The sequence below is a fragment of the Diorhabda carinulata genome, chromosome 5 (assembly GCF_026250575.1).
Source record: "Diorhabda carinulata isolate Delta chromosome 5, icDioCari1.1, whole genome shotgun sequence".
NCBI classification, from domain to species: domain Eukaryota; kingdom Metazoa; phylum Arthropoda; class Insecta; order Coleoptera; family Chrysomelidae; genus Diorhabda; species Diorhabda carinulata.
The window spans coordinates 12,883,943-12,901,468 of record NC_079464.1 but is presented as its reverse complement, the minus strand read 5'-3'; the positions used below and the strand labels follow the sequence as shown (position 1 = coordinate 12,901,468).

At 32.4% G+C, this 17,526-nt stretch overlaps 1 protein-coding gene across 11 annotated transcripts in view; it reads right to left on the bottom strand.

Annotated features, from left to right (window-relative positions):
* The window catches only part of LOC130894644 (glutamate-gated chloride channel), a 108,887-nt gene that overhangs the window by 46,881 nt on the left and 44,480 nt on the right, over positions 1-17,526 (bottom strand). For all 11 annotated transcript variants that reach the window (XM_057801574.1, XM_057801571.1, XM_057801579.1 and 8 more), the window contains one exon: positions 16,608-16,696. In XM_057801574.1, coding sequence (XP_057657557.1) covers positions 16,608-16,696 — 89 coding nt within the window. The remainder of the gene's footprint in view (positions 1-16,607; positions 16,697-17,526) is intronic.

Below are 17,526 nucleotides of genomic sequence, written 5' to 3'. Positions count from 1 at the left end.
AGTTTTAGTTTATTCCATTTATTAAAACTTATTTCACGCTTTGTGGGTTAATTTACCCTGGACTTTTGCCAAAGAAAACTTCTGGGAGAATTAATAGAAGTTTTCCACTGAAATAAATATAGAAATAAATAGTTACAATCGGTTAAAATTCCAGAAAAGTATGGATCGATTTTATATAGACTTCTTGGAAGGCACCTAGAAAGAGAAAGCCCCGATTTCAATTTTGGAAATAGAATCGATAAAAATTTTACCGATCTCACAATATTCTATATAATTATTATGATATTCTCTGGCCATAAACTTTTTTATTACATACGGGGGTTAATACTGAAGTTTTGTCGACACTGATAACAAATCTGAATTTACCTTCATAAAGTTTAATGGTGAATGTACCCAGAAAGTGTTGTCATACGACTGATATTTAAGCTATTATCCAATTTCTAACCAAGTTTTCGAAAATGAGTCATAAAAGTTGATTGATTACTAAGGATTTCTAATGTTATACAGGGTGTTTCAGGACTCAATGCAAAAAATTCTGGAGTGATTAGATGATGTGAAAGTAATGCTATAAACAAACATTCAGTTTACAGAAATAAAATATGTATTATTAAAGAATTGTTTTCATTTTTTCACACCCGTTCAACTTTTCTAATTTGAGGTCAGTATTATTAATCGTCAACCCTCGAAGGAGTTTTATAAAAGTCTTGGATTCTTACTAAAACTTCTCCGGCGCCTTTATAGTAACTATGAAAGAATTTATTCCATCTTCGACTCGAAATTAGTCGATTCTAGTGACGATTTGAACCACTGGAGATTAGTAGTAGTTCAAATATAAATCGGAATTTTGCTATAAAATTTAAATTATTAAGTTACAGGGATGAAATTTTTAAAAATCTACACACTTTTATAATTTCTCCGCAAGGTTTCTGATGTATTTTCCAGAAAAATCTCTAGGCTATTCACGTAACCTTTTACACATGAAGAATTCTACCTCTGCATTGATTTCGAATCGCAATCCGTCAAGTGCCTTTTTCAATGAATCAAATAAATAATCACAGCGACAAATCAGGACTATAAGGAGGGTGTTTCAATGTTCCAAATAGGTCTACGTTCCCATCATAAGCAGAACTGTATACAATTCAGCGTTGTTTTGATTGGTACACAAGTTTCACCGTGTTTTTTAGGAGATCTACAGTTAGTTATTTAGTGAGAACATCAATCGCCCATATCCCAAAACACGGTAAACAAGTTTAGTCTGTGGTGAATATTCGAATCAAGATATTATCTCTTTCCTTTTAATGCTGCTGAAATTTCGAGGAAACTGTGCCGTTCATGAATTTGCTCCAATTACCTACGCCGATTCCTAATTCTTCAGCAATATCATGTATAGTTTGCCACTACTTCTCGGTCTTTTTAGAAAGTTGTTACATTTGAATGTTGGAGAAGCACTTAACCCCGAACACCCATTCAAAACTTTCGGTTTATATTTGAACCACCCTCGTATTATAAACATTTGTAACGTAAAGCAGAACGTTAAACAAGTTACATGTCGGCATATTGCAGGGAATTGTATTATTTAGTGAAATTTTAGGATTTAAAACGTGAACAAGTTTTGAATAGAGAAAAAAGTGATCCTCCAAACAATGTATCACATTTCCAATTTTTCCAAATCAAAAACTGGATGTTATAACTGTAATTCAATTGGAGTTACAAGTGAAGATCAACTTTCCAAAAAACAAACGATTCATGATCTAAATATGACGTGATTGTGGACTTATCGTAACTCGAATGTCAATGGTAAACTTTTTCTAAACATTCACTACGAAACGCTAATTTTATCACAATTTTAAACAATCTTACAATGTGACCAATAAATGAATGTTACTTTGTTGGATTTCTCGTGTTCCTGGTTCGGCGTTGAATGGTACTCTGCAAATGGGAGTATATAAGCATGCTCTGGATAATGTGCCTTAGCCTCAGCGTACGTGTGTTCACTGTGAACAAAAAAATAATAACAATACTTAGCTGTGTGCTGTGCCGTGTGATATAAAAATCAAAAATAAATGTTCAAACATAAAACAAACTAGTTTAAGCAATGGAATAACAGCGTAGGCAACAAACGTATAACATACAATACAAAGCATTCCAACAAAGGGCAATTAAGATAAATACTGCTAACTTCAAAATGAATAGCGGGGCTAAGTTTTATAATATTAATTATATTTAACTTACAGTCATAGATTATACATGAAAAACAAAAAGTTGTACATAAAAGCCTGTGATTTTTCCCATAAAATGATAGTAAATGTAATTGTAGTAATAGTTGCATCAATCCTCTTCTTTTTTCTCAATTCGGAAAGATGAATCTTCATCTAGTGGCCACGCAGAACATAGAAAACAAGCCCTCTCATTAAGCGTCTTCCTTAAAATCCCGAGGTCGCCTACAGTGTCATTGAGCCAATCGGTACTTTATTATACCAATGAGGTGGTGCTTCGTATTGTTAGAAATTGAGTTCTCTAATTTATCTTCTTCCAGATGAGTAATATGTCGTAGCGTTAGCAAGAAGTGAAAATTGCGATCTAGAAACAGAAAATATGAGAAGTTTCGGAACCCCAGATAAACGCTACTTAAGTATTCACATTTTCATCTAGCTCTTTTTCTTCTTCTTCTCTAGAACTTTTCATGTTCTTTATTTCGCGAGACAAAGTCTTAGAATTCCACTTTTTACTCTCCTTTCATATATTTTTCCACTCTTTCCAATACGTTGCTATTTAATTCATCTGCTGTATTGTCTTTCTATGTTAGTTGTAGCAAAATTTTCCTATCTTGTTTTCTTATATCTTTTTGTTCCGGTTATTTTTGTTATAATGCTTTGGGGTGTTCCTCTTTTTATGTGTGCGAACCATTTACAATTTTAAACATCTTGTCACTATTCTATTTTCTATTGGTTTCCGTTTAAGCTTGTCTAAAATTGAGTTCTCAACCTATCCATCCTCGTTTTTCCTACTATTTTCTTCAGTTGCTTCTTCTCAGCTGCTACTATCTTTTTGTTCGTAAACCAAGTTTCCCTTCCATATATTAAAGTGGGTACATTTATTGAATTGTATTTTTTTTTGTTTTGTTTTATCCCTCCATCTATTCGTTGTGCTTTCATCATAAAATTTTCTCCATGTTCTCTTTTTGATTTATTATCATCATTTTGTATTTCTTGATATTTACTTCAATTCTCAAGTCTTCTATTGTCTTTATCCGTATGTCTAATTTTTCTTCCATTTTCTTATATGTATCTGCTACAATTACTATATCTTCTGCATATACTAATTCGTCTATATCTACTAGTTCTTGGTTTTTGTATCAAATTATCGTATTCAGTTTGTAGTCCTCCTTTTTTATTGTTGTGTCATCTTATTCATGACAAATATAAATAGAAGAGGACTAGGAATATTTCCTTTCTATAAAACTGTTCATTATGTACAGCTTATCTACCGTTTGTTTTTCTTTCCTGGCTTCCTTGGCTTCTATTCCATTTCCTCATGAATGTATTTCCTCCTCCAAAGAATATCACTCTGTAGTTTTTGCACATTAGGTCATACCCTTTTTTATGTTGTGTTATCAATTGATTTCACAGTCTCTGGGTATTTTATTTGTGTTTCATACTAAATTGTATGGAATTCCTGAAACTGTTGGCGATATTCATACTGAATACATAGTTCACACCACCACTACATCAACACTCACAATTACACTGTCTGAAGACGCGCGACAGACGGTGTAATTGTGAGTGTTGGTGTGAACAGTGTTTTCAGTATAAATTAAATATATTTAATATACATTCTTTTTCTGTTTGTACTAAATACTTTCTTATTTCAGCTTCTATGTTGTCTCCTCCAAACGTTTTTCCTATTTTGATTTACCCTACCGCTTATTACCCTATCTCTTATGTTATCTCTTCTTTTTTACTTCTATCGTCGTAAAATTCCTCTTCATTCTACCTCTGCAGTTAAGCTTTTTTTTCAAAAAATTTCTTCCATTTCTCTAATATGTATTCCGTGTTAACTATCATATTTTTGTTTCTTATCGCATATTTTTCTAGCTAAAATATCGATTTATCACTGAAATTGACATAAAATTTCCATCTTCATTGAGCAACATTTCTTTAGAGAAGTTAGCATGCTAATCCTAGTATGCTTCACAGCCCGTCATAACTTCCGAAGATGAGAAAATAGTAGTATGCATGTCCGAAAACGTCTCAAAATAGCCGTTACAGGAAATTCTAATAGACGAATAACCTTGAGAAATGATTTCTTCGCATTATTTATGGAAGTCTCTGGTCTTTATTTAACGCTTTCTTCACCAACTCTTGGTTATCCCGATTTTTTCGGTCACGAACTAACTACATTCAAAGAGGAGGTTTTCAAGTAAATTTTCAAAATGTAAAATACAAACTGCTTGTTGATCGTTGCTACTAACTCCTTGTTTTTAAAAAAAAACCTTGAAGGTTTTCCTAAAATTGTGATATGATCATCATCGCGATCAATGAACATTTCTATCCTAAATTACTATGAATGTCTTGAAGCTTAGGGTCTCTTCTCTTTAGTGTGGTGTTGACGAGGAGCTGAATTACCTTCATATTCACAAGTTTTGAGAGCTGCTGTTTAGTGGTTACCTGCCTTCTATTTCCAGGTCCCGATGAAGATCGTACCATCAAAATGCTCCTTATTTTAGAATCTCTGGATTATTTGAATGTTGTTTTCGCTGATATATCTCCATAGTTGAATCACGTAGATCCACAACGGTTTCAGGATTTGTTTATTTACAAGTAAGTTATCATAAATTAACAGAACTGATTTTCTTCCTAGCAACCAATACGTTTTCTTGTATCTAATACCTACTAGGTACTTTTCGTTTCTTTTTTATGTGAGGTTTTTAACGTAATTTCGCGTGTAGTGTTAGCTCCAGAAATTTTATTGTACTAGCATATGGTAGTTCGTCATCTATTTTTATTAATACATCCTGCTTATTTCCATTTGTGAAATTGACATGAATCGACTATATTTCTTGTTCTGAAATTATAGCAGCGAAACTTTCCATATGAATTTTCAATGTTGCCATGAAATCGTTTCGTTTGATGTATAATACATAACTGTTAGTAAAATTAAAACCTCATTTCTATTCATTTCAAAATTTAACGTATATTATACTTATCTGAAAACACTATGATTTCATCTGTTTTTACAAAGATGTTGAGGTGACATTTTCATATCAGCGCATGGAAAATCATTTACTTGTAAAACATTTTTCTAAACACAACAACAATATCAGTAATATATTTAGGAATCATTAGTATTAATAATAGCATTTATTGTATAATTTGTACCATGGCAGAATTTGAAAATTTTATTATTTATAACTATAAGTTGAAGCTGTTGATTCGCAGATGTTTTGATTTTCCTGATGGAATTTGTTTGTATTACAAATCAGTTGTGATGTTTCTTTCTTTCTTTATATGGATTTTTCTAATTGCTACGTTAGAAGAGCCCCATCTTCCGTGTCTTTTCAGATTGATCAAATCAGCGAGTGCTATTTTCTACCAAATAAGTTGACGTACTACGTTATGTACTATGTGAAAAAATCTGAAACAGGTAGATTTTTATTCTTAAATTTACAGTAGAAAAATATTATTGCCCTGCCGCATTCATTTTGAATTATAAAGGCTCTATCTTAAATTTTAAATAAAAGAGGGAGCTGAGAGGCACTTGTTAGAAAAAGATTTTAGTCCTTCGTTCATCAATATAAAGTTTTTTTTTTATTTTGTGCAATCATTATTGAGAATATTGATTTTTGAGATATAAAATTTTGATAATGTCTCTATCACAAAACTTTACGTAGAACGAAGAGTATATTTGAATAGACGGGACCACGGTCGAATTAAGTTAGGGGCTTGGGGGGTCTATAGCCCCGGGCTCCAAGTCTTAGAGGGCCCCAATCATTCTGTATTTTGTGATGTGTTGATATCACAAATCTAACGTATTGATATTATTTTTTTAATTTTTTCGGGTTTCCGAATTTCTAAAGGGGGCTCCGTCATTATTTTAGCCCCGGGCCTTATAAATCTTAATCCGGCCATGGACGGGACAATATTGCTGATTTAGAAGTTAGGATAATGAGAGAAATTAACAAAATAACACTTGAGGTCATTTAAAATTATGTACGAGAATTCCAAAATCACCTCGGCTATTGTCAAGAATAAATGGTGGTTATTTTGAACATGTAACTTAATTATTAAGTAGATTGAAAGATACATTCTAAATATTATTATTTTCATTATACGTAAAGTTTTGTGATAGATACATTATCAAAATTTTACATCTTAAAAATGAATTTTCTATGTTATGATTGTACCAAATTTGAATAAAATTCATATTGCTGAACAAAGGACTAAAATCCTTTTCCAACATTTCGAGTGGCTGCTTATAATTCAGAGGGAGTGCTACATGAATATAATATTTTTATACTGTAAATTGTCAATTTAAGAATAAAAATCGGTCTATTTCAGGTTTTTTTCACATAGTACACAGCCTGGAGCTTGAAAAGACATAGTTTGTGTTGTCATTATTTCTGTTAAAAACTATACAACTCTTTGGCATTGAGAAACGACGAAACGTGAATAATTCCATATTCTTGAGATTTCCAAAAGAATTAACTAAAAAGACAGTTTTTTGACATCTCATGTTCATATCTCGACCTGGATTTTGCTGCACTGGCTTTACCTCTAGCACTAATATGTTGTTAGGAATTTCTTACTTTTTTTTATATTTAACATTAATTAAACTGACAAAAAATAAAACAATCCCATTTTGCGTTGTTTTCAGATAAATATAATAAAAGTATCGTTCAGAAATGGATTTTTCCTGCTAGCACGTAGCACGACTTTTCGAGGATTTGTCAAGCGCACACGAAAAAATCCTTATTTCCAGACTCCTAATGAAATTCACTATTTTTTAATATGTTCAGCCAATATTTCTACATCTAATGATTATTAATACTGAAATTTTGATTATTGTTATTGAATATGTAAAGAAAAAAACGCATGCTGATTGTAATAGATCTTAGTTGTTTAATAGTTATTTGTATGCCAAGGACTGAAAGTGCTACTTTTTTGGATGAGTCTGAAAATTGCGAGATGAGCGAAGCGACTAGTACAACAAAGTAGTATTTCTGCCGCGGCGTACACAACATTTTTTAAACAACGCATAAGATCCAAAATTTTTTCAATTACACTGAGGAAAGAAAATGTAAATGATAGAGAATTATAAATATCCAGTGGCGTGGATTCGAGTAACTCTTCAACGCTGATGTTTTCTTCATCATTCATTGTTATTCATTAATTTAGACAGAACTTCGGAAAAAAAAATAATTTCAGAAAATTAAAAATTTAAGGTTATGCAAAATCATCGAAGTGAAACTGTCAACTGTCAACATTGAAGTGGCTACTCCAGAGCGTCTCGAAAGTGTTTTGCAGTACGGAACTGTCACTTTCATTAATGGAACACTCAAAACTCAACTTTAGGTATGTAAATAAATACTGAACGAACAACTTTCAAATGGCGTCGTCAGATTTATTTCAAGTTTGTAATAAAAATTGTCATAACTTATCAAGCATACAGTTTTAGTGATGCAACAAATCCAAGACATAAACACACTCAGCGGATACTTACACAGGGTACATTCCACTAAGCACTCATGACAATCATGTTCACAATCTTTCCCGTTCCACTTAGTCCAGAGCGTTATAATCTTAAACCCAAGTGGAATGACTTACGAGGCATTTTGAGCATCTAAAGTTAAATATTAACTAACGATAAAACAAAACAAAATAAAGCGAAAGCTTTAAGAGGTTATGTTATAATTTGTGAGTCATTGAATTTTTTAGTGGAGTCAGAAAATCAGAATACTTTCTTCGACGATAGTGAAATATTTGGTGGTGCGTCACAAGAAGTACTTATAATATCCCATACCGCATCAAATAATGAGATGAGCTCTCATGGTTTCAATCTGTGTTGCTTGAGTTGATTCTTTCAACATTCATTTTGACCCACCTCTTAACAAGGGTTTTCGTGAACGTTAGTTATGAGTGACGTTCTCGTCGCAACTACAACGATCGTAATAACTATGTGGAACGCCGAAAAGAGTATTTTAGGCGCCGTGAACGCTTAGTGGAATACACCGATAGAGGATTTTTCTATTATCAAGAAAACTAGAATCATGCTAATTTCGAAATCTGTGCCAATCAATAAAAAAACTTTCGTTTTATGTACAGAGTCATTCACGACGAGCTGAATCGATATGTCCTAGACCGTCGAATTGCGTGAAAGATAACTTCAAGTGTACTTGAATTTCAATGTTTTTGCTGCGATAAAAAATGACAGTATGCTGGTGGTACATTTTTATGACAAAAATTTTAATAGTAATCTTTCTATTTGAATTTGAGGGTGAATTTCACTTCAAATTTTTGTTTTATTTCATCTTACAGATATCTAGAAATATTAGAAAATTATTTACACTCACTAAATCTGAATTGGAATCAGCTGTGGTATCAGCAACTTTTTTAGACTCATTTTGAGGACCGATGGATAGCACACGATGGACCGCATCAATGGCGTCCCTGTTCACTGATATCACCCTATTAGATTTTTCTCTTTGGGGTCGTATAAAGATATCATGTTTGCTTCGCCGCTAACTACAAAAAAAGACTGTCAGGAAAGAATTTCAAATCCATAAATGTTTGGAAGTTGGGGCAAACATTTACTTTAGTTTAATTTTTAGTTTTGTTCTTCTCCTCTTAGTGTAGTGTTTTTAAATATTTTCTAATTGACTAAAGTATTTTAATTTTTGATAAGTTAACTTTTGTTATTCGTTGTGCGCCATCGGCAGTTGACAATTAAAAACCTTGTAAACTTTCCATTTTACTCCAGTTTCTACAAAAATCATTAAATTGAGATATATGAATTTATTAAAGAAGTCCCCTTAATTTAAAGCGCGGAATCCAATGGTAAAGGACAAAATGAGGGTTGCCATTTCAAAAAATTAAGTTCTCGAAGTTTTTAGATAGCGAAATTTGGCACCATTTTCTGAACACCCTATATAAATTTTTGTCAAGATTTTCACAGATTTCGAAAGCTGTAAGTATTATTTGTCCAAATTCCGAAAATATTAGACCTGCCTCACTTAAACTTAGAAATATAATTTTTTTAGTGGAAAGCTGCATGTGTCCAAAAATTTCGAAAATGTGAAATAATAAAAAAATGATGTACTTTAGGCATACGATGCTTCATATAAAGTTTTATTTAAATTTTGAATAAATTTCAAAAATTTTATAAAAACCATAGCATTCCTTCTAGAATAAGGAAGTTTGGGTCCACTTCCGGTGTAACCGGAAGTTTCAGAAAACTAAAATTATTTTAGCTGAAAAGGGCATTTCGGAAAACCCGAAAAGCAAATTTTCAGAACATTAGTCACTGTACTTTCCCATATACATATCGATTTAGTTCGTCGTGAAGGACCCTGTATATAGAAATTTATATGAGGATTGAATGAGAATTCGTTGAAAATGAGAATATATAGAAAATAATCTCATAAATAACGTTGCTCAATTTAATTTGAGTGAATGGAGAATTCACAATAATAGGTGAATGTACCGGGTGGGCAACTGAGAAGAGCCGTCGGCCATATCTCAGGAACGAAGTACATTACAACAAATTTTCCGCTTCGGGAAACACGAAAAAAATATGGGAGATATTTTTTTTTAAATTCACCCCATTACGAGGGTTGCTACTAAAGTTTTGATATATGGCAACATTGATATGCATAAGTCAAATCTGACCATTATGAAATTTGACATTTTTAATGGTGAACCTATTCAGAACGAGTTTTATTTGAGTTTATTACGAATACTTAAAACATTCATCTTGATCATAAAATGGGATGAAATCAAAAATCAACTTTTTCGTGTGATAATTTTCTATAATTTTCAACGTGGATAATCTCGAATCACTGTGTGTCACTGGTTTTCCGAATTCAATCGTAGTCGCATTTCGATACGGGATGAATTTCGTGAGAGTCGTCCAAAATCAGATGTTCCAGAAATCATCGATGCTGTGCGTAAACTGATATTGAAAGATCGTCATGTGACATCAATCACTTGCGACTTGAAATCAAATCGATATCATCTTTTTCTGCATTCCGCAATAATTTGAGGGCATATTTACTGGAAAGTGAGAAACGCCTTTTATTCTAATAATAATATTCAATTGGTTTTTCAGTTTTCCTCCACAATTTTTTGACAATTTCTTTAATTAATATAGTCAATCACTTTTTGTTTTGTTAATTGTTCGATTTGATGTTAATTTTATCAAAAAATAATTTAAATGACTTAACTGACTATGGAATCGCTATTTTCAATTAATTACTAGGGAGGGGGGCCAACTGTGATAAGGAAGGGGGGAGGTACAAAAAATCATGAAATTCGAGTAATTTAATTTGAGGATGGTTTTTTACGAGCACATATCTACGATTTGTATTGTAATTTCTCCAACTTGTCTAATACACGTTCAAATAATTTTTGTAGAAGTAAAGGAACACTTTATTTTACGTTATTTTACTCAAAAAAAGTTTTTATTCAGTATTTATCGGTATTAACCTTTTCACTGCATCGGCCCCTTATAGTCGGGCCAGTGAGGTTTCCCGGCTTTGCCCCATTTTAGTAGGTCTAGACGGATATTCCGTGCTTGCGCACCACCTCTTAAGCTGGGCGCACGATTTTCAACATTTGACTGCTGCAACCGACTAAAATAGGCTCATGAACGGATTCTAATGAACTTCAGATATTATTGATAAAATGATACTAGCAGTGTGAAGGTAAAAGTGATAAAAATAATTCAAGAACCAAAATATATGCATGCAAAATGTCTATAACACACATACCTTAAAGGTAATAATCACAATGCGTCCACTAAAAAATTTCTGTTACAAAATACATTGATATTGTAAATACTACAACAGATTTTGATTTATTACTTATAGCTAAAATATTTCAAATAAACCAAAATAATTCATCATATTTAATCGCTGTTTTATGGAAAAATGAAATATCTAGAGTCTGGTTAAGAAGTTTATGTACCAGCTCAGGAATTTCCGTTTGAAGCCCGCTTACTTATCTAGCGATTATTTGCCGTAAGGACTCATTATTGTATTTCCAGTCATTATTTTCTTTAAATTATCATCAATATTTCATATATACTCACGGAACTCATACACAAACATCTAACAGTCAGTCCACGTGGACTCATCATCTCCACAGTTTACCAACTAAAACAAGCTGTCGAAAGGCGTATGTACAAAGTTTCTTCGAAATATTCCTGCCAGACAATCTGTGATATGCAGTGGCGTTACTTAGTGAGATTCAATTAATTTTTAAATTTCTTTAAATAAGTAGAAATATGGCATTCTTTATACTGCTGAATCAACTAGAGAAAATAAAATTTCCATTTATCGAGTTAAGGTTTTTGCTTGGAAATTTCGTTTTTCAGAAAAAAAAAACAAATGGGGTACAAAAAGGGTAGCCTGTTTAAATCAAACTCCCTCACAGGCAGGAACATGGTACTCGTATATTTACGTTTTATAATTAATTATTCAGTTTGAGCAGATTAACGAGTAGAATGCCGTCCAATTTATAATGATTCGATTGCCTTTTAACGATAAGATATAGATATTTTTAAAAGTATTAATAAAAATAATAAATTTATAAAATGAGGTGTCTACGCCTATGGTAGATCAAACAAAATTGTCGGCAAGGGTTTTTATAATCTGCAATTTATATTATAAGAACTATGAATATTTGTTTGAGTAATTTTGTGCTTAAAGTTAAGTAATTTGGGACATTACATAAGACTTGGAAAATACACTACAGCACAAGATAATTAGTCTAGTGCTAAAATAATGCACTTGTCACTATAATGTTGAAACTATTTACAGAGTGATTCATCATATTTTGACATTCCATTTATCGCCGTTAATATTGAGAATAGAAAAATATTTTTTAACGAAATTCTTATAATTTTCATTAAATTTTTTGGAAACCATGACAAATGCTTCCAGTTTCATTCCAAGTGTCAAATGACAAAAAACTGACATCAATTTGTCGTCATTTAATTACATCATTAATCACGTGATATGTATAACGTGATTATGAACCACATGGTATAAATATATTTTATTTCAACTCTTTCTAATACGGCAGCAACGCGGGGGTCCTGTAGCTGTTCATACCCAGTTTTAGAGCGTTTTTTGATGCATAGAATCGATTTTTCGAGGATGCCGAGCCGAAATATGAAAAATAGTTTCAAATAAAGAAGATTTTAAACAGCTCATATTAAACGTTAAAGCTTAAGCTTCAAAATGAAGTGTAGTATAACTTTTAAATATTATCTTTTAATACATTACAGAAGTTTGAATGTACAAATTTTCATGAAAAAAACAGCGTATTTGTTTATAAGTATTTTAGAGATATATAAATTTAACAAAAAACGATATTCACCTCATAATAGCTTAAAGTGCTAATCAATACGAATGTTTTGACCAGGTCCAATTATATGTTCGACCCTTAGTTGTAAGTACTGCAGGTTTTAAAATGAGCGTTCAGAAGCGCGCTCTAGATTACTTCTTTAGAGTAACTTGATTCAAATTAATTTTTCAATTATTCCGCTTTCTGTGATAAATCTACACTATGCTACAATACAAATTGAATGAGTTTTGGGGACGCACTGACGCCATTTAATCTCGTGAGATTGGTATGAGGACTTGGCAATGTTATCGATCCGTCTCGGTAAAGTTCATCCAGCTAAAGTGCCTCTATAGTCTGGATGTTACGTCTTTATCTGAAAATTCATTCCACACCATTATTTGAGTAAAGCAGATTATTATGCATCAACTGATTTGTCATTTGACGGGGTGATGTTACTTTATCCTCATTATTAGCTTTTTTTTTGGCACTCAATGCTTTTTTGATAAAAAAAAATAAATCAGGAGATATGGCAGGCCACTCCATTATACTCTATTTTCTCATCAATTTGTCTTGTGAAATTTCATTTGAATATAATCTGTTTTTATGTATTTACTGATCCAAAATTAAGTATATTAAGTATTAAGTATAATAACAGGACATACGTTACTCGATCGGAAGAAAAATGAAAAAATAAAGGACATGTGCGATATTCAGGATGTAGGAAGATGGGCAAGGAGTCGCAGAAGAGAATGGAGAAACCATGTTGACAGAATGCCAAATGAACGGTTAGCAAAAATTGCAAAAGAAAAGAAACCAGACACAACTCGACCTCCTGGACGACCACCTATAAGGTGGTGTGAAAGCTGGTCCTCAGCATCCCAACTACTCCTGGCAAACCCTTGATGAAAATACAGGACCTAGTCCTAACGTAAGAAGAAGAAGAAGAAAAAGAAGAAGAAGAAGAAAATTAAGTATGGTTAATTTATATATTATTACAGAATAATCTAAATATTTCCAACAATTTTCATAATTTTAAATACAAGTTTCCGGGCTTTTAGTGGTATTATTTTTTGTATAATTTGTATAGAACAATAGAAAAATGTTCAAACTAATTTGTCAAAAATGTTGAAATTTTGTTCTAATCTTATTTCTTCCTGACGAATGCTCCGAAAATACAATTTAAGGTTTTCCATATACTAAGGTTGCTACCTAAGGTTTGAGATACGGCAACACTGGTGTGGATATGTCAAATCTGTCATTACCATAATAAATTTTGCTGTTTTTAATCTTGAACGTACTCAGAACGTGTTGTCATAGAAGTACTATTTGAGTTGTTAGAAGATATTTGAAACATTCATCTTGTTCAAAAAATGAGCTCAAATAGGGAACATTCTCTCGTGTAGATCAACTGCTTTGACTTTTGGTGATGAAGCACCATCTAGAACCACTGTGTTTCGCTGGTTTTCCGAATTTAATCGTGATCACATTTCACTCAGAATGATTTTTGTGAAGGTCGTCCAAAATCGGCTGTAGTGACAGAAAAAATCGATGCTATGGATAAACAGATATTGCAGGATCGTCGTGTGGCATATCATCAGATTAATGCATACTTGGACATTAGTTCTCGTCGCATACTTTAAATGTTGCATGAATATTTGACTGTAAAAAAATTCAATTGCGGTGCTTCTAAAGACATCTATGACATGGTCACAATCGAGGAATCAAAAATCTTTGCATATGAATTCAAAACTAAACAACAGTCGACTGTATGGGTCTTTCAAGTCGATCCAAATCCAACAAAATCTATTAGCGCGAAAAGTACTTCGAAGGAAATGGACGCCTGTTTTATATAATATTGTTACGTTGTGCCAATTACTGTTGCAGAATTTCTAATTCAATTGTTCGACTATTGGATTGTTGAACTAAACATTAAACTTTCTTAAATATAATATACATAGAAAGTGTGAACATACTTGGGTGTAGTTTTGGAACAGGGATTATATTTGAAGAAAAACATAAGTAACCGGGTATTATTTCAAAATAATTTAATTCAACAGTGGCTTGTGAATATATTTTCGAAATATTAAATTTGGAAATTATTTCAGAGGTAAATAGTAGTATTTTACCATCATTTACCAACGAAATCTATATTATCAGCGACTACGCTAGATTTCTACCCTTCCAATGGTTCGCAGTTGGAATGGGGATGGCGCCAGCTAGCGTTCGCTGGGGAATGTTTAACTACATAAACCAAATAGCGATGCTCTTTGACGTTATATTTAGTTCGGGTCTCAAGTTAGAACGAATGTTGTTAAACTACTCTGATGAGACGTAATAACGTCGAAACTAGTTAGTGGATACAAACCCTTGCAACTGCGACGCATTGGGCATGTTAATATCGACAAAAAGGGTCGATTGACATCACACTCTTCACACTAATTCAATATCCGTCGAGCCAAGACAGTAAATGTTTTCTCCCTTGAAGAACGGCAGAATATATTTTCGAAATATTATATTTCGAAATTATATCGGAAGAAACACATAAATACTATTTTCGAATGCTATCCACAATTCTTATAGCGAACGATATTCACGAAAACAATACAGAAAATTAACGACTGTATTATTTTGACATTCGTAATCAGTCACTACTTTTTCCAATGTAATTTTTTTGTATGCAAGACAAAAAGGTTTTTGATCCCATTTCTCCAGCACCGTCAAAGTAGAACGCTTGCTATCTTCAGGAAAAAACTGGTCTACACCAGAATGATCATAGGATAGATAATCTATGGAGATTTTTCTTGGTATTTCCAGTGAAGTAGCAGCTTCTAAAAAGCCTTCAATAGAGATATACTCTATCGTAGATTGACAAGATATTCTCTTTAAAAGGTTATCACCGCCGTAGTCAAAATGATTATCTAAATAGTGGCAAAGGTTGTCATAAAAAATTTGGCCATCCTTAGATAGGAACCAAGCAATTGGAAATTTTTTTTCCTAGCAATAATTTGTTTCTTTTAAACGTTTCATGGTAGAAAGAATCCAGTGTTACATATATGAAAATTAAAAGATGCAGAGGTTTCTTGTGATCAAATGTTTCTGGTTGATCTTCGAAGCCCCGCGTTTAGGCAATTTTCTACTAAAAAGAAAAAATATGAAACAAGAGCAGGATAAGATTTTAAAATCTTCTCAAGGGTTGGGCCTAATGACAACCACGTCGTTGGTACATGTTTGACAAGTTCTTGCCACTGTTTTTCAGCTTCCTTCACGAATTTTTTCAAACTTCCTATCCTGAGGGGCAAGGTGGGACACGGGACCGTCCCGGGAAATATGGGACGGTTGGTAACCGTATTTACGATATCATTGTGAACTAAACCCGATTGAACTGGTATGGGCACAGATAAAAGGACAAAGTTAAACAAATGTTTTTGGACGCTGTAAAAGCAGTTAAACATACGATTAAAGAACAAGAGAAAACGTGGAAGTTGGACATTATTACAATAGAACAATGAAACATTTTACAAAAAAAATGCGCATCTCTATCTTTAGCTGTTAAGTTGGAATTTCTGAAACCGTTGGCGATATTCATACTGAATACACTATATATATATTTATATATATACTATAAATATTTTGCCATATACAGATAGTTTTAACTTGTCGTAGGACACCCTGTATATTCGTTATATTTATATATATGTGTCCACTAAACAAAAAAATTACATGTTTCAGTATATTTCCAAAATCCAATGATTATACCTATTATAAAGTAGAAAAAAAATTTAATGGAAATTTAAACTTTTGGCCAATTAACTTGAAATACCTATAACTAATTATAAATTATGTCAATCCAATCTGATTTACAGTATAATAGTTCGGTTATGCACATATTGATATTGAAGGAATGCGATATATTTAGATCTAACCTAATAACATAGAAACAACAACGTCGAAAATTCCTTATTCATATTCAATTCATGTCAAATCATCTCTATCTAACGATCTACCAGGCAACACTGACAAGTGCCCGTTTCTACTAAAACTTACCTCTAACAGGCGGTAAAAGCCTCTTGTCGTAACGTGTTGCTTTAAGAAGGTTGTCCAAAATTTCTTTGTCGGATTTACCTTCTTCAAATCTGAAACAAGCATAAAAAAATAGGATACAATAGAGGAGTACTAAAGCTCAGCCTGATCAGGAAAGAAACTAATGAAATATGATAGTCATAAATGGTATTTTCCATTAAATATATGAACACATGATGTAAAAATAATACTGTGACATGAAACATTTTATCTACTATCTGAATACCAGGCGTGGATCATACCCAATGGATAGCAACGGGAAAAAATGTACGGGAAAATTGAACGAAATATAATTGACAACGAGGAACAAGATCGAGATTTGAATTCCGATAACTCGAATGAAATAGAAGAAGAAGGAAATAGATTCATAATGTATAATTTATGAGGAGAAGCTTGATTAAAATTCTTGTTGTCATACAAAATCGAAGGGGATGTAAGAAATTCGCCATAAAGATAATGCTGTAACATAGAAAAAATTTTTATCATACGAGTTATAGGCCTTTGATATTACGAAATCAGAACTAATATCATTACGTATGTCCATGAAGTGCGTTTAACTGATTAAATACTCTCTGAAGGCCAGGGGAGACTCATGCCCAACGGTTAACAATCTGTAACTTTTACATGGACAACCTGTACAATCAAAAAAAAGGTACCCTTCGCTTAACTCCACAAAATTTATAGTTTAGTAGGTATGTAGATTTTTATATCGGTGCACATGCCAAGGAAACGGTTCGCCATAAAGAGACATGCTGAAGAAAATTTTCATAAATTATAATTATTTATTGAAAAAACTTACGTATTGAAGCACAATGAAACATTGTTAATGAAACTGGATACTGTCGATTATGTTACTTATAAGAGGAAAAAATTGGAATTTAGG